Source organism: Gallus gallus, chromosome 2, assembly GCF_016699485.2.
Source record: "Gallus gallus isolate bGalGal1 chromosome 2, bGalGal1.mat.broiler.GRCg7b, whole genome shotgun sequence".
NCBI lineage: Eukaryota > Metazoa > Chordata > Aves > Galliformes > Phasianidae > Gallus > Gallus gallus.
In genome coordinates this window covers 144,596,874-144,615,253 of record NC_052533.1, presented here as the reverse complement: position 1 = coordinate 144,615,253, position 18,380 = coordinate 144,596,874, and the positions used below count along the sequence as shown (strand labels likewise).

The following is an 18,380-nucleotide window of genomic DNA, read 5'->3' as shown; positions in this document are numbered from 1 at the left end:
CCCGGGGTCTCCATTTCCCGGCTCCGATCCGCCGCGCCGTCCTGAGGCGCCCGGGAGCGGGGGTGCGCGGCGAACCGCGGCCTTCCCGCCTGGTTTCCTTGTTTAGGTGGGGGTAAACGGTATCCACGTGTCGGGTAGGGCTGGAAGGGGCTGCAGAGCTCTGGCAAAGCTGTGCGTTCTGCCAGCGAAGCGGCGATGAATGCGAACAACAGAATGGTCACCAACGCTCTCTTAGTGTTATTTAGATGAACGTTGTGCGAGTTGGCACAGGCGATATGGGACAGTGCTTTTTACTGTTGGGCTGTTTCTGTGTTGTAGTTTCTAACGCCCAGACGCCAAGATTTGGGTGACTGATACTTCAGGGGTTGTTTTTTTTTTCCTAGAAAAGTTTCATAGTAAGCAACTTTCATGTATTTTAAGTTATTGTTCTGAAGAGGTTTTCCTGAAATCATCTGTAGAAGGTTATCTGGCACGGAGTAGTGTAGTGGAAGGTGGAACCTGTGGCTGCTGCTCAGGAGAGCTTCCTCTGTAAGAACATTCACTCAGTAGCATCCACTGTTAGGTGCTGGCTTCCCTTTTTTTTCTTCCTCTGATCTGATCCTCCTTGAAGGAACAGGAATCAAGAAGGACAACTGCGGTGGTTGCTTTTGTCTTAGGAGAGTCTTTGTATTTCTTTGCATTTCTTCCTACAGGGCACTTAGTGGACGTGCTGGGGGAAAGGTTGCTGCAGCTGTGTGTATCCAGACTGATATTTAAGGCACTGGGTTTATGTAGGGTCGCTGCAGCTGTGTGTATCCAGACTGATATTCAAGGCTCTGTATTCTATGTGGAACATCACTTGCACGTTTCAGTAGCAGCAGCGGTGTTTAAGTATTGATTTAATTGTCTGCCTTGCTTCTAGTGCCTGGTTTCCTTCTTCATTCAGCATCAAGGTATTTGTGGGACTCGTTTGCGTTGCAAAGACTGCTTACCTCCTGTTGATAAATCTTCGAAACTGCGTGTAGAGTCAAAGTATTGAAAATACTTGCAGTGTATGTGTCGGGAGTACTTTTACATGTCCCTTTATCCTCCTATATTCGCCATCTCTCTGATCCTTCTGCTGTCCCTTTCATGCAGAATGATCTGACATCTACAGTACTACACCTAGTGTTTAAGGACATTACTCCCTTACCAGAACAACCCTTTCTGAGCATCAGGATTTTGCTATAACACCATTCTTTTACTGAATCTGAGGTTGTTATTCCTCTCCAACCATCACCTCTGTGTCTCAGACTCCTACTGTTCTGCTCCCTCCAACCAAGCTCATCCTCAGTCTTGGTTACTTCCTAGTTTATCTCTGCAGCTTAGCCTTCTGCAGAGCTGGGCAGAGTCTGTTCCGGGATATGAGCTGCGAGTTGCTCTCTGTGTCATGAGAATCTCTGCTTCCTTCTTGTAAAACCATCCACAGAGGGCCTTAGCAGCACGGTGGCTTCTGCCAATCCAAATAGCTTTCTGCTCCGCATCACGTCATAAGCAGGGATCTTTTTGTTAGAGTGTCCTACTGCAAACCCTGGGGTGGTGAAGCTGCCCCCCTGTTTCTCTTAGGCCTCTTGGCGATTCCTCTCCTTGGGCCACATGTGAAAGGAAGAGGACCAGTGTGGCCTTGCCTCTACTTTCACATAAATTGCAAAAAGCAGCAGATCAGAACATTAAAGCACTTCCTTATCATATCTGGCTCCTGCTTCTCCCATCACTTAGGATCAGTCTTCTCCAGGCATCCTAGTGCATCTGCACCTGGGCTGTGGCCCAAGGGGATTGGTACAGAATTTGGGAGTCATCACGTTCCGGGTGTTCACACACCTGGTGGACAGTGAAATATTCTCGTACTTTCCAAGTGAGTTGATATGGAAAAACACATGACAAAAGGCAGCTATTCCTGTAGCAGAGATTCTAAGTGAGACCCTTTAGGCTTTCCTGGATTTCAGCGAGCTGTGACCAGCATCTCAGCTGGGCTGGAATGCTTCCTAGGCACTACTAAATCCTCAGGACCTTTGGTAGAGGTCAGGGTGAAGTTATCCCACTCAAATTAGTCTTGATTATCCCCTGCTGAGGAATGCAGACGTACTGTGAGCGTTTGCTCTAAACTTGAATAGAGGGAAATGTTAAGTAGAGGCTGGCTTATTTTTCTTCCATCCACCTCCCTACTTAGATATGTTTTAATGATAGATGTTTCATGGGCGTGGGTGTTGAGGTGTTTTACTGGATCCACGTATCTCTGTTTATCTGTGTGCTGGAGTGTATGTTTCGCATCTGTGCATGTGTGTCTACATTGCTATAGGGTATTCTGTTAGTGTGAATCTTGTCCTCCATGTATCTGTAATCAAGTTGCTGAGTTATGTATTTCACTAAATCGCTTTATTAATCTCCAAATTGGTTAGCGATTAAGTGCTGTTAAAATTCAGCCCTTTGATTTACCTCATAAACGTAACTGAGGGAATTATCTTTTCATTTCTGGTAATGATGAAACCAGTCTGGAACTGGGGACTGTTAGCAGGAGGCTCAGCTGTATTGCAGAAGGCTCTATGCAGGCTGTGTGCTGAGGTGAAACTCCCCTTCCATACATTAATCTGACACCTGAAATTGCTGAAATCCGGTTCAGAGGAATGCGTGAGAGTTGTCATTTGCAGCCATTTAGCAGCTGCTGTGAGTGCTCCAGAGCTCCAGCATCTATGTGTCAGCACATCCTTGACACCACTTGAGTGCTCCATTCCTGTGTCTCCTAACTTAGACCTGGCCGCTGTTTGCTTCTCAGTGTTGTTGATGCATAGGAAGTACTTCACTCTTCAAGTTCCCTTTGCCAAACTGGATGCCTATTCTGTGGTGTTGGCCTCCCACCAATGTAATGGCTCAATCTGCCTCAGGGCTGACTATTTTCATCTTATTTTTTTCTCCATTTAACAGTATAAAGCAAGTTATGTGGCCATAGCAGCGTTTTTTCTGTGTTCACCTGACTAATTTCAAAGAACGTCCAAGTGGCATAGTGATAGAATGGTTTGTGTTGGAGGGAACCCTTAAAGATCAGGTAGTCCAACCTTCCTTCCCATAGGCAAGGGATGTAGTAATAAAGACACTGTTTTTATATCAGTTTGGTTTGAAGAAGTGATGAAAACCAATGTGAACTTCTGTAACTTACACTGAGTGATTCTATATTTCTGAATTACAAGATCAGTGTGCAATATATTCTATTTCTTAGTCTTTGAATGCACATTTAATTTTGTCTGCTTCTGGAGATGTTAATTGTTGAAGCAGCAGTTGTCTGAAATAGAGTGACCTTGTAAGGGGGTTATGGCTTTCCATGTGTCAAACACATGAAAATTAAGGACATTTTCTTACTACTTGGTTGATTATTTGATGAAAAGATGACTGATGTTGATGTACATCCGACTGAAACTTTCTCCCTTCCTTAGCGAGCCAATGTATACAAAAGATTCACTGTATGGAAAGTAAAAGAGTTTATTCAGCAGTGATTCTCTTATTGACCATACAAATAGCTTTACAAGACTTGTAACGCTCATCAAAAATGGTGTTGCATACAGACTTTCTTGTTCGAGTTTTATAGGAGCACTTAGTCATGTTGTTAGTGACCAAATTGGTAATATTCATAACAGCAGGCAGTACTGCTACTTGTTAAAGATGTGATCTCTCACTTCCATGACAATTAAGAAAAGTCAACCACGAGTATCTTATTTTCGGTAAGTTCCAGGCTAGGAAAAAAAGAGCTGATGGAAAATATTATGTAGTTTTAAGTGTAATGGCTGTGGGTAGGGATCTGCTCCATGCATTGTCTGATGAATTGCCCTTAGTATCGTGCATCTTTTCTGATGGACACAGAGCAGCCCACCAGAACAACAGGCCCTCCCGGCCTGTTGGCTCATCAAGTACTGTGCTTTCCAAGGTGCTGCAAGGGCTTTTTCTTTTTTTTTTTCTTCTCCAATTTGTTAGAATACCTAAAGCTGAACTTGAACATTTTCTTACTGATTCCATGCTTTCAAAGTTGGAAAGGACAGACCTGAACATCATCTTCTGCAGCCATGAAGCCAAGTGGCACTGATACCAGGTAGACATCTCAAAACTTTGTGGAGAGGAAGATGCATGTAATGGGAGCAATGATCTTCCCTTAGAAAGAAGGGGGTATTGTCTGTGCTTAATGAACGTGAGCGTAGAATCCTTTGATCAAGTTCTGCTTATGCTAAAGCAGAATGTCTTGGCCGTTGATGTTATCTGATTAATCAGGGATAGTTGTTCCCCTTAGGAAATTGACAAGAAGAAAACCGTTCAGCTTGTTCTTACGTGGCCATGTAAGGGTGAGAAGAGTAGAGGGAGCATTCCCCAGATGACCACTGAGGCATCAGGCTCTTCAGGGGTCCCACACCATCAAGTGCAGTTGGCAGAAAAGTAGCCAAAAGCGAGTGGAGTACCGTGATTGCTTAACATTGCAGCTATGTAGGTAGTAGGTGTTTCTTCTGTATTAGGTAGGTGGAATCCTTGGGGAAATTGATGTATGAATACAGTGAAATCATAGAATCACGAAGGTTGGAGAAGACCTCTAAGGTCATCTACTCCAACCATCAATCCATCCTGACCATAGCACTGAACCACAGCCCTCAGTGCCACATCTGCCTTTTTCTTGAGCACCTCCAGCGATGGCAATTCCACTGCTTCCCTGGGCAGGCTGTGCCAATGCCAGTTCTCACTGTGCTTTCCACAGTGCTGCCAAATGTTGGTTGTAGTTGGGTTGTGAAACTGATGCTTTTTAACCGCAGATGTGGTGAGAGTAGTTGGTTCTCTCCTGTCGTAATTTGTTTATCTTTTTCTATTTCTGGCAGTGTTTCTCAGCTGTGTTTTGTCTCTGCTGTATGTTTTAGTCTTCTTTTCTCTCGAGAAACAAAACGCTTCATTGCTGAAAGCAGGTTTAAAAGCTGTCTGCATGCTAGCCTATAATTTTATGTATGTCTGAAACTAGCCTAATCTAGCAGTGCTGCAGGAACAAATGGTTGTGCTGGCATTGCGTGGGATGCTCCATTGTGTGCTGCTCCAAACTAAACCCAAATCTCTTCTTTGTTGCCTTTATCCCTTCGCCCTGTTGAGTCCTTCCTTGAGAGGAGCCAAGCAGGAACACAGGTGATATAACAAGTTATGGGATATGTGTTGCGATGGCAGAAGCGGTCTGTGGGGCAGAAATGGAGTCGTTGCTCTTTGGAGGGACACACTGTAATCTCAGCAAGCACTCGGGGAGCTCAACACTGTTTTTAAAACCTGTAGTGGTGTTTATAGCACAGATTGATAGCCAGGCATCACCAGGTTGATGAGTTTGTAAACCACTTCAGTGACACTTCTCTGGCCAGGCTGTGAACTGACTTTGAGGCAGCATTAGGTGCTGTGATGTGAGCGTCGGTGGCTCTTAGAGCTGCTCATGTCACAAATCGCCTCTGCCTTAGAGTGCATTTTTGTATTCCTGATCTGTGAGTTTTGTGCTAGAACTTACTAATGTGAGAAGGCAATAACATGTGAGCTGTAATTTAGTAGTAGGAAGTGTGTGGACGTGCCAGTTCTGATTTGTTTTAAGTAAGCCAATTTTAGAAGAGTTCCCAAGAGGGGAGGATTCACTGGCTTAGCTAGATCAATCTAAAAACTGTTTGAAGTTAAACTTGTCATGTAGATGAATAAGCCTTTAAAACATAATTATTACTGGGGCCTTGTTAAATACCTTCTGAAACTTGTTTAGCAAGTGTTAACTAGTAAAGGACAGACATCTATTCATGCAGAGGGTAAATTCCTATCTAAATGTTTCTGTGTTCTTGGCTTCACTTATCCTTTGATGAAGAACTTATTTCATTGTCCTTTCATACAAGTCGTGGATTGCAGTGAATGCTCCCTTTCTGCTGCTGTTTGGGAGTCCCTCTGTTGGTTGGCCTCTCTTGCCATGTCGTACTCCTCCATCATTTCTGACATCTTCGTTTGCTCTCATGTGGAAGACAAAGTCTGTGGATTTGGGGGGAAGAAGGGGGGGGGGGGGGGGGGTCTCTTTGTGGTTTTTCCATAGCCTTTTTTTATTCTAATTGCTGCTAAAATGCAAGACTTCAAACAACAGCGAGTTTTAACTCGACCTCTTTGGACTCTATCCCTTTCTGAACGTAAATGTTTGAGACGTGGCTTTAAAAAAAAAAATCAACAAAAAAACCACCAACCCTCCAAACCACAGACCAAACAAGAATAGAATGGAGGACGCTGAGGTTCAGGTAGGTATGACAGTGCAGAAGAATGAATGTCTCCATGAACCAAATACATTTCTTCAGGGTTTAATGAGGGAGCGCCTGGTTTCGATCTGTACAAGTCACTCCTGTGTGAATGAGGGTGTGTTGTTTGAAGAAGTGAGAGCTTCATGCAGGAGGAGGAAACTTCAAAGTGGATTCCCACTGGGGTGAGGAAGTGGAGCTTTATTGTTTGGGTTGTGTTGTGTGATTAGAATACAGTGTTGGTATTTTTTTCCTAATTATTCCTGATTTGCAAATGTCCATTAACCTAAAACTTGGAAAAACTTGTATATGCTTTCTTTTTTTCCTACCTTTTACAGAATCCTTAGACAAAATGGGCAGACCACAAAGGGAAATGTACAGGATTAGGTGCAATACTGAATAAAATGTTGGTAGTGATGCTGCAGCCAAAAATGGATGAATTCATTTTTCTGTGGGAATGTGGATCTCCCTGTAGTCAGGTATCACTACTGAATAGTCTGCTCCCAAGCTTTGGCTGTCATCACTCGGGTGGCACAGTGCCACAGCTGGGTCTTAATTTGTTTTGACTAATATGAGAACTTAAGTTGGTTACAGGAAGCAGGTGGAAGAAAAAAGCTGTAATGGGGGAAAAACATCAGAGAAGTATTCAACTGAAAGCCTCCACTTCTCATGTCTCAATTATTCCATTATTACAAACCTGTATTTTACTGCTCCTCTCAGTGATGCTGAAAACCACAGCCTTATCTCTTGAAACCGCATTATATACTGTTGGATCTCTTGCATGGTAGAGATGCTCCTGCAGCTGCTTTCACTATCTAAAATGATAAATTAACTGTGAATTTCCTACTTTGAAACTGAGCCATGGGAGCGTTAGTATGTTTTAGATTAATCTGCTGTGTGTCTGGGCAAAGATTTCTTTTTGAAGGAAAGTTTCTGAATTATATCTTAAGAGTTGAGTTTTGTAAGTTAAAAATATTTTAGGCGTAAAGACATCTTAAACTTTGTGTATCCACTACATTGGATACAATACAAATGTCACTGAGCAAAGGGTGCTGAAGTACCTAATGTGGTTGGTTGGGACTCGGTACCCCTCACTGAGCTCTGGTTCCGCCACAGCTTCAGTGGCGCTGTGGATGGAATGCAAGTTCTCGTTCATCTGCTGGTTGCACCAAGAACTTTGATAGAAACTTCAGCTTGGCCTTGAAATAAATATGCAACACTAATGAGTTTTCCTTAAGAAAAAAGTTGTGCTTTACAAGCTTACTGGTGACTTAGAAAAAAGGAAAGGAAAGCTGATGACAGTGGAGGCTGAGCTGTACCGTTTTGTACATAACCACATGGTCGCAAGTGTGGAAGTACAACTGTAAACTAAGAAAGGAAGTAAGCTACGCTTCTTTCCTATGCTAACCTGAATGCAGGTAAAAGGAGGTAAGGTGCAATGAATGACACACAATTTCTGTTCTTCCCTCTAGAAGATATGAGACAGCATGAAGGAAGGAGTAGGTGCTATTTGGGTGTTTTCTTCTTCTCTGAGGTAGTGTAATACTGCATCATTCTCCATTCCTAAAGGCTTGAGGTTGTATTGAATGGAGGCACTGTTCTTTATGAATACAGAAAATACTACTGGAGTTGTTTTTTTTAATCCCTAGAAAAACCTGGAATTAGTTCAGCACTTTCCAAGGCAAGGAGAACAGAACGATTCATTGTGGTCAAGTGTGATAAATAGCACTCAGAGCAATCTCCATTCTCCCCCTTCATCTAGTAGAGATTTGCTTGAAGGTGAAGTTATTTTGTAGTCTCCATTCATGATAACTTTCAGCTGGATTACTGACATGTAGGTAAGTCATGAGCACCCACTGCCCTGTTTGGATGAGGCTCACCATTTTCAGTGGATAACTTAATTCAACATTACTGTTCGCAATTAAAAGAATTCTGTGTCTCTTAGGAAGAATTTCAGTGGTACGTTGTACAGCTTTGCATGCAGATATCAGTCAAGCCACATGGCTTATTGATGGTAGGGATGGCTGTTGGATGCTCTGTGTACATCTTGAATGCGCTGTGCTACTTCTCTGCTGCTCACCCCCACTTGTATGTGGATTTCTTGCCGTCTTTCACATATTGATCTTGGAAACCTGGTCATGACTTTATAAAGCAAACAGGATTGATGTCTTATTTCTCCTTTTCATCTCTGACCACACTCATACTGTGGGCATCTGGAAGGAATTCTGATCTCTCTGGGTTGCATTGCTTCCTGCAGTAGGGAGAGATCGCATCCATGTCTTACAGTGGGGTGGGGGTGTATCCAAGATAACCAAGGCAGCTGTAGATCTGTAACTGATTATTTGTTCTAAGCAGAATAATACAACGTTTGACTTGATAATTATCACTGCTTCAACTCTTTTGCAATAAGTGACAATTATTACATAAAAATGATTTCTCGATTAAGTCTACTGAACATAATGAGATCACAGACTTGAAGGCAGTGCTGTTTATCCAACACTTCTGCTTCTTATCTGATTACTGAATTGTATACTGCTAAGGAATTAGAAGCAATTTGGCACAGTGAGATCCCTACAGTTCCCAATAGTATCATACAGGGTTCTTATAATAAGATGAAATATAAAGACAGCTCATAGAAATAACAGAAATGAAACACATCAAGGCATAGCAAGGAGGAATGTAGGTGATTGAAGTTTCCTTAAGACTTGGATTCCAAGTGTGAATGGAAACACGATGGGCTGGGACAATGTTTGGATGGAGATCAGTGACAAGAGTATGTGGCAGGGGTCAGTACTGAGACCAGTGATCTTTAATATCTTCATCAGTGACATTGGCAGTGGAAATGAGTGCACCCTCAGCAAGTTTGCTGATGATACCAAGCTGTGTGATGTGGTAAAAATGCCTGAGAGACGAGATGCCATCCCAAGAGACTTAGACAGGCTTGAGCAGTGGGCCTTGGGGGGCCTCGTGAGGTTCAACAGAGCCAAGTGCAAGGTCTTACACCTGGGTCATGGCAACTCCCGATATCAGTACGAGCTGGGGGATGTAACGACAGAGCACAGCTGCCCTGCTGAAAAGGACCTGGGAGTACTGGTGTATGGGAAGCTGGACATGAGCCAGCAATGTGCCCTCAGCCCAGAAAGCCACCTGTATCCTGGGCTGCATCAAAAGAAACGTGGACAGCAGGTTGAGGGAGGTGATCCTGCCTCTCTACTCTGTGCTGGTGAGACCTCACCTGGAGTACTGCATCCTCATGTGTGGAGTACTCAGTACAGGAGAGACATGGACATGTTGGAGTGTGTCTGGAGGAAGGCCACAAAAGTGATACAAGAGGTGGAACACAACACTTTTGCTATGAGGACAGCTGAGAGTCCTGGGGCTGTTCAGCCTGGAGAAGAGAAGACTGAGGTGACCTGAGAGCGGCTTTTCAGAATCTAAAGGAGAGCTGAGGAAGAAGGGGACAGACTCTTTAGCAGAATCTATTGCAACAGGACAAGGGGAAATGATTTCAAACTATAAAAGGAGATATTTATACTGGACAGAAGGATGAAGATTTTCAGAATAAGGTTAGTGAAGCACTGGAACAGGTTACCTAGAGAGGTGGTGAAAACCCCATTCCTGGAAATACGCTCAAGGTCAGGCTGGATAGGGCTCTGAGCACCTTGATGGAGCTGTAAGTGTCTCTGTGCATTGCAGGGGAGTTGGACTAGATGGCCTTTTAGGATCCATTCCAACTCAAACGATTGTATGATGATGAGAAGCGGGTATTTGAGAGAAGCACAGGAGCAGTCTGAATGTCATGGGGAGCAGGAATTCTCCATTCCTGAGTGATTGAACTCTGGATAGCATTGTAGGGCCATTCCAGGAAAACAATCGTTTAACAGCTCTTGGCTAGGAAACTCAAGGAGAATAGAAGATGAGGATTACCAGAAGGCTCTCCTCCTCCCCACTCTCCCTTTTTTGTTTTTTGCTTTCTTTCCTTCTGAGGACAGCTTCAGTGATGTTTGCTCTCTATCCAATTGAATAATTGTCCTCATTGATACCACTACAAGAAGAAGTGGTTACAGGATTTATCCTCAGTAAATCTTAGATGGCATTCATTTGCATAAAAGCATAAGAGTAATTGCTTTTACTCTTTGCTCTCATTCCTTTCAGATGCTTATCAGGTTCCTTGCCCTTCTGGGCTCTATCAAGTACTGTTTTTCAAGAGGATGTGTTATTAGCAGGAAATCTTCTGGCAATCGCACCTTACTATGGGATCTAAATAGAATCAAAGAATCGCTTAGGTTGGAAAAGACCTTACAGAGCATCGAGTCCAAGCATGGCCTAACCATACTACCCTAACAACCCCAAATCATGTCCCTGAGCACCACATCCAAACAGTTCTTAAACACATCCAGGGATGGTGACTCAACCACCTCCCTGGGGAGCCTATTCCTGGGCTTAACCACCCTTTCAGTAAAGAAGCGTTTCCTTATATCCAGCCTAAACTTACCCTGGTGCAACTTGAGGCCACTTCCCCTTGTACTGTCACCTGTGAGAAGAGACCAACCCTGTAAGCACCTTTCTGATATTGGCAGAGAGCAATAAGGTCTCCCCTCAGCCTCCTCTTCCCCAGACTAAACAGCCCCAGTTCCTTCAGTCTCTCCTCATAGGGCATATTCTCCAAGCCCTTCACAAGCCTTGTTGCCCTTCTTTGGACCTGCTCCAGCACCTCCATGTCCTCTCTGTACTGAGGTGCCCAAAACTGAACAGAGTACTCGAGGTGAGGCCTCCCCAGGGCTGAGTAGAGTGGCAGGATGACTTCCCTAGTCCTGCTCACCACACCATTCCTGATCCAAGCCAGGATGCCACTGGCCTTCTTGGCCACCTGGGCACACTGCTGGCTCGTATTCAGCGGACTGTCCATGAGTACACCAAGGTCCCTTTCCATCAGGCAGCTTTCCAGCCACTCCTCTGCAGGCCTGTAGGGTTGCCTGGGGTTGTTTTGACCAAAATGCAGGACCTGACACTTGGCCTTCTTGAAACTCATACAGTTTACCTTGGCCCATCATTCTGGTCTACCCAGGTCAGTAGTTGATAAATAAAATAATGCTGTAATACAGCCTTAAATGAAGTTCTGACTTCATCATCATTTCTTCAGTTTCCCTGCATTGGTTCTCTTGTGGTTTGTTGAATATGGGGGGATTACCTATAAGGCTGTTTCCATCTAATGCAACAGTGCTGTAACTTGACTGATGGACTTAGTTTGTGTACTCCAAAGCGTGCTTAATAAGTGGCAAGGACAGATGTATAGATGCCTCTGCCCTCCATAGTATCAAGGGACTATTAGCTACAGCTTGGAGTTCCCCTTATCTATTACAAAACACTGTAGGCTCTCTTCCTATCTTTCTCCAGCCGTTCCTAACAGAAAACCCGTTTAGAAGTTGAACTTCTTTATAAACACATACTGTAAGAAAACTTGAAGATGTTCCGAAGCTGAAGGCCATGTGAGAAGACTTTCTGACATACATATACATGGCTGAGAGAATTGGGTTTGGCTGGCTATGGCTCTGGGCAGCCTGGTCTGGTCATTGGCGACCCTGCACATAGCAGGAGGGTTGAAACTCGATGATCATTGTGGTCCTTTTCAACCCAGGCCATTCTATGATTCTGTGAACCTTAAGAAGAGCTAAGATAATCTTTAAGTTCCTAAGGGCGAGACCTGGAGGAGGTAGACGTGGACTTAGGGAAGGTGCACTGGGGACAGGGTAGGAGACAGAATCTGCTGCACAGGAAGCTAGCTAATAATACTGCAAATTTATTTTACCATCAGAGTAATCAACCATTGGGATGAGTTGGAAGAGTTGCTTTGGAAACTCTGTGAGGAGGAGAGTGGCCATGTCTGGTCTCTTCCAGCTTCCTGTGTTCTTACCATACCCAGCACCTCCTACACAGCTGCCTCTTGAAGCACACACATCCCTCCTTTTGCTGGTCTTGGTTCTTAACCAGATCTTGTTTTCGTTTCCCGCAGGTCTGGGAGCAAAACAGCTGTTCAGTAGCTGAGTTCAGGTTCAAGCCCCTCCCAAGTTTGGTTTTTGAATCAAAAATAGTGATACCTCCTTGTGGAAGGGTTGGAATCGGAGACTTAAGTGGAGACAGCAAAATGCAATTCGAAAAGCAAACCTCACAGTGATCTTTGTACTGTCTGCAAGGCTGGGATTGGCAGGCCAGGCGCACCAAATCAAGCGCTGCAGGGGACACTCAATTTGATACTATGTTAAAATTCTGTATGCCAGCATGAAATTTGGACATCTTTCATTAAATGGGTGTCAATAATTAGTGTGTCTGATATACTTCTGGGGAAAAAAAAGTGTCATTTGTTGTACCTCTTAGAGCATTACTCTGTCTTCGGGTTAAGCTCTGTTGCCTGCTGCTTGCTTCGCTTCCTGTAACTCTTCTTTGAAATGGATAAAACTGCACTGCTGAACAAAGAAAAGTGTTGAAGCTCTTAAACATCTCCTTTTCACGTGGCAGCTTCTGGCAGTGGCAGCTGTATTGTAGATCGACGCAACAATATCTGAAAACACCCGCATGGATGATCCGGAATAACCGCCCTGATAGCTGATAATGAAACCTCAACTGAAAGCGGGGCTTCCGAATAAGGCTTCCTTCCTTCACGTCAGTTTCACTTACAGGCTGTATTTTTTAAAGCAGTAGTTTGAGAGGTTTCCTGTGACAGATGTAGGCTGCGTTAGCCCAGTGCTAAAATGTTCTTTGAGCTGTGAAAACATCACCAGTTAATTAAATGTGTTAGGACTTGCTGCAGAAGACAACGTATTGATATAATTACAGTAGTTGAATTATGCTTGGATGATCTCCTGTGTCGACAAGCCCTCTTAGATGCAACTAGCTTGGCCCCTTCTTATTTACGTAACTCATTAGGCCTCTGACTGCATGTTAGTGGCATAATTCCATGCTAAAAATCTTCTGTATGTGCCTTCAGTGCTGAGCAGCACTGAATAACCCTGAGCTTTACAACACTGTGAAGAATAAAGGACGGTACTGAAACCCTCCATGTAGATGATAAATTAAATGGCCCTGATAATTCAGTTCCACAATTGGTTGGGTTTTGGAGGGGGAGAGGAGTGCAATCAGAAATGTGGCTCATTCATTCCTTTTATGTGATGGGAGTGCCTTGGCCCCACGGCTCCTTGAGTCACTCTTATCTCCAGTTTGGATCTGCAGTATTTTGACGGAGTGGAAGTCTGCATGCAGCCAGCCTTGAATTTGCAGCACTGTTGTGAACTTGCAAAACTCTGCACTAAACTAATACCTCTGTGTTTGAGCACAGCTCCTCTGCCACCTCCTTTTTCCTGCTCCTGTCTAAACAGAGTGATACTGCCTGAGGTTTATTGTTCTTTAAGCAAACTGCCATGACGCAGTTATTTTTCTAATATCTGGATTTTCCCCAATTTCAATTTCTTTGGTAGAAATCACAGTTCTTAAGAGTGGTAACTTTGAACACTCAGTGTATTGTAAATTGAATGAATTCTGGTAGGAAGTCTGTTAGTTCTTGATTCCAGAGAAGCCTGAAGACATTATACTGGTACCTCATTGCTGAATATCCAGTGATACCTTACTTCAGACCATGCAAATAGAGCTCTGTCTTTTCTTGATGGTCTCAGTCATCATATCAAGGCCAAAACATCCTTATTATTCACATTGTCATGTAGCAAACGAGCAAGGAGTTTCTGATGCACATCACAAGGATGTTTCGGTGTACTCGTCTTTGAGCTTCTAATTCATTCTCCCCCTGACAGCATTTTAAATGTAAAATCCAGTGCATGTAGACTTTCAAAATACTTTCTGAAGGCACTGTCTGTGTTTTCAAAGGAGTCTCTGAAAACCAGGGATGAAGCAAAAAAACACAGGAGTGTGTTTGGAAAACCACCAGGAACAGCTGTTTGGGCTGCGGTGGGTGAGTTGTGGCAGGTGTCCGTGGGCACAGTATATCTGTGTCCTTTGCAACACCTCCCCTGAAGAGAAGCATTCCCATATAGAATGAGTAAGGTTGGAAGAGACCACTAAGGTCATGATGAAGTCCAACCTTTGACCCATCACCACCATGCCCAGTAGGCCATGTCCCTCAGTGCCACATCTAAGGTGCACGTAGGTACAGCCATCAGTCCTGTAGCTAATGGATGTGTATCTGCTTCATGCCACAGAAATATAGGTTGACTGCTTATCAGGTCAGTGCTGCTGTTTAATAAACAGTGCTTATCTCCTTGAAGCACCACCCTGCCCTATATAAGTCTGCTCGGTGCGTTGAGCCAGAAATAACTTTAACTGGAGCATTTAAAAAAGATGAAGTTTAAAAGTGAAAGTAGCTGATGTTGCTGGTCGTTATTTCTGAAGTGCTTGGTTCTATTCTCCGCCGTGTGTGTGTATTGTTCCATATCCTTCCCCAGGAATTTGCATTTTTTGTGTTATCTCCTCATTTGCTTATTTGCCATTTGTCACTAAGCTCCAGTGGAACACACCAAGCTCCAGTGTTTATCCTTGAATATTTGTAAACAGAGCTTCATTATATCCCTGCGAGAAGTAACGAGCAATCCCAATTTAAGGAGTAGACAGATGTCGATTACCAATCTCTCCAGCATTACTTAGCTTTGCAGCATAGATCGCTTGTGGGGTTTCTGCCCTCTGTGGTGCTAGTCCTTGTGTTTCCAAATCTTAACAACTTAAGGCCAGTTTTTGGAAATATGGAAGAATAATGTATCAAATCCAGCACAGCAAAAGAAAGGGGAGAGAAATCGGGATGTGGTGGTGAGTACAGTGTTAGAGAGCATAATGGTATGGGGAAGGGAAGTGCTTAATGTGAGTGCATGGTAGTTGAACAGGTAATAGTGGTAAGGCAGATCATAATGCCACCCAGATACTGAGCGTGGATAAAAGGAAACAAATATTCCAAGTGCTAAGAGCAGAAAGTAAGAAGCTGTGGGAATGATGGGACAGCACCACCACCACCATGAAAGCACAGGTCTTCTGGAACAAGAATCTAGAATGGATCTTCCAGGTTGCTGTTGGAGAGTCACAGTTTTTAATGGCAATGTTTATTGAACTTCAGTAATGTGGTATTAAAGGAGTGTATGCTTCTGAATGCATTTTGAGGACAAGACCTGACCCAAACATAAACCAAATGAGGGAAAAGCCCAAGAACTACTTTATTATTAAATATAATAACATAGAACAATTTAAAAAAAATAAAACAACAGTAATATTCTCAATGTCAAAGCAGGCTTTGTGCCTTCTGATGAAATAGCTGGAATGAGGGAAATGGTGCAGGAAGCCATGTGAGTAGACCTGTAAGAAATAAGGGATTAATGGCTGATTATGGGAAGCTGGCATTTGGAGAATGTTGAAGTGGTAAAGCAGCAAAATGATGTTTGTTTGTGCAAGGATTGGTTATCAAATAATAACTGTTAGTAAATCTGAGATTTCATAGTGCTGCATAGGAACATGTGTGTCATACGGCAAGCACTAGGGGAATAGATAGGGATTAAAATAAGATCATGTGTATAAAGAAGATCACGTATCTGGGAGTTAATAGTAAACTGGTAGATGGTCAGTCTCAAACAAGTGAGATGTATGAGAACAGAGTGCCTGAGAGCCACCTTGAAAAGGCACAGCGGGGAGGTGCGGGTTGCACATCAGTAATGCATGGCCAGTTGAGAGGTGAAAGCTTTGGTGTATTTACACCAGCCCTGATGGGACCTCATGTGGAAAAGCAGTCTGTAGTGCTCAGGTCACTCTTGTTTGGGAGAAGTGAACTGAAATTGCATGAGTTTGAACAACTGCTTGTTTCTGGTAGGCTATGGCGAGTAGAGCAAAATGCACGCAGCTGAAAGGTATGTGTGTGATATCACACACACACGTCTTAAATTTGAAAGTTTTTCAAGGTGGTTTAAGTGGTGTCAATTCCTTATTAGAGGTATTAGCTCAGGTATATGTGGTTTAGTGATTCACATCAGTATCTGTTTTGAAACTGAAATTCTTCATAGAGAGTGCTCTCGTTCTTGCTTTGTTCTTGATTTTCCACCACTGCCTGCTTAGCATCTCAAAATCCTGCCCAGCTGTCTCGCTGTATAGGAAAATGTAACTAATTTTAAAGTTCTAATCAATGATGAGGACTAGGAAACAGAGCAAATAGCAAATCAGCATCAGAAGAAGAGAGAAAATGAACGGACTCCTGATAGCAGGTTTTCTTTCCAGTTTTCAAATTGTTACCAGTTTGAATGTCCCCTACTTTGTTGGATACAGTCTGTGAATTTGTTCAATTTGGGTGAATGTAGCTGGTGTGGCTAATTTGTGCTTTCTCTCTTTTCAGTGCTTGCACCTCCTCCACCGTTGCCACCACCAGTACAGGGATATGCCTTCAAACCTCCTCCTCGCCCAGATTTTGGGACTTCTGGGAGAACAATCAAACTGCAGGCCAACTTCTTTGAAATGGACATTCCTAAAATAGATATCTACCATTACGAGTTGGATATAAAGCCAGAAAAATGTCCTAGAAGAGTTAATAGGTAATCCAAAGCTTTCCTTTTTTCTTCAGTTTGCTTACATTCTGGTTTTCAATTGCAAGTTGTGGAGCCATGTGCCTGTTTTCACTGACAGTTCAGAAGACACATCTGTCTTTATTCATTGTTTGTACTGATAGCTTCCAACTTTCCGTATCCATCAATAAGCAGTGTTCCTCAGACTTTTTAATCATAGAATCATAGAATGGCTTGGGTTGGAAGAGGCCTCAAGGATCTTCAAGCTCCAACCCACCTGCCACATGCAAGGCCACCAACCTCCCCATTTAATGCTAAACCAGGCTGCCCATGGCCCCATCCAACCTGGCCTTGAACACCTCCAGGGACGGGGCATCCATTAGCGTGGACAGCCTTTGCCAGCACCTCACCACTCTCATAGTAAAGAACTTCCCCCTGATATCCAACCTAAATCTTCCCTCTTTCAACTTAAAACCATTTCCCCTTGTCCTTCTACTATCTACCCCTTCAAAGAGTTGACTCTCCTGTTTGTAGACTCCCTTTAGGTACTGGAAGGCTTTCACCCCACACTCCTTCTCCAACAATGTCTGTCCCAGTTCAGAGATTCAGTGCTGGCGGTCCCTTATTTTGATTGAACTCGTCAACTTCTGATTAAAGCCACTGTATTAACTCTAGAGAGGTTAGATCAGTGTAAACCAACTTGATAAGTAATATTCTTGGTAATGCTTTGTTAAATATAGGAGTGTAATTGGCTGGCAAGCCCTTCAGCAGGGAGCTGGTGTTGCCAGCTTGTTTTCCTGCCTTCACCTACTTAAAAAGGGAGGTAAAACCCATTTGTTTGTGCTGCTGGGAGAGGATCGTGGGGGGACTGAATTAGATAAGAAATTATCCTTCATCAGTAGATTCTATAAAAGGGAAAGTTATGCTCCTGAAACAGATAGCGAGATGAAAGCATGGATCAGTTGGCAAAGGAAATAAGCAATTAGGTCCTGTATTTTCCATGTGTGCCCTATTAGTCACAGTGTGGCAACCTCATTAACTTGAAAAAGAGTGATGTTGCCAGAAGTGAAACTGAGAACAAGACTTGGCACTAACTCGAAACCACAAGTGTCATCATTGTAACTACCTACACATCTTGACTGTAGGGTATCGTAATGGTGTGTTTATAGATTCAACAGCAAAAACTTTCCGTATTAAAGAAGGGTCACATGGGTGGATTATGCAGTTGTGAACAAAGTGTGGAGTCCGAAAAGTCACCTGAAAGCCATGGCTTTCTTGACGTCAGTTAATGAACTGGAGTTCATTATCCGTTGTTACACTAACAAGTCTGCTAGTAATGGTATTTCCATAAGGCAGCATTGCTATACTTCGCTGCTCTTTTTTTTTTTTTTTCTTTCTAAGGCTATTAAAAACCTTTAAACCAGTTGATAATTGGGTTTAGTTTTAAAAGCAGATGTTGTATGTGCATTAAGCTAACTTCTCTTCTTGCCTGAAGCAGCCCTGTTGATTTCACCAATGCATTCTCAGTGCATTGCAGTGCTAAAAAAAAAAGTAATAATAATAATTAGTG

The 18,380-nt window shown here is 43.3% G+C and overlaps 1 protein-coding gene across 2 annotated transcripts in view; it reads left to right on the top strand.

The window, feature by feature from the left end:
- Positions 1–18,380, top strand: part of AGO2 (argonaute 2, RISC catalytic component) — a 55,187-nt gene that overhangs the window by 592 nt on the left and 36,215 nt on the right. For both annotated transcript variants that reach the window (XM_040673464.2, NM_001389549.2), the window contains exon 2: positions 16,645–16,840. In XM_040673464.2, coding sequence (XP_040529398.1) covers positions 16,645–16,840 — 196 coding nt within the window. The remainder of the gene's footprint in view (positions 1–16,644; positions 16,841–18,380) is intronic.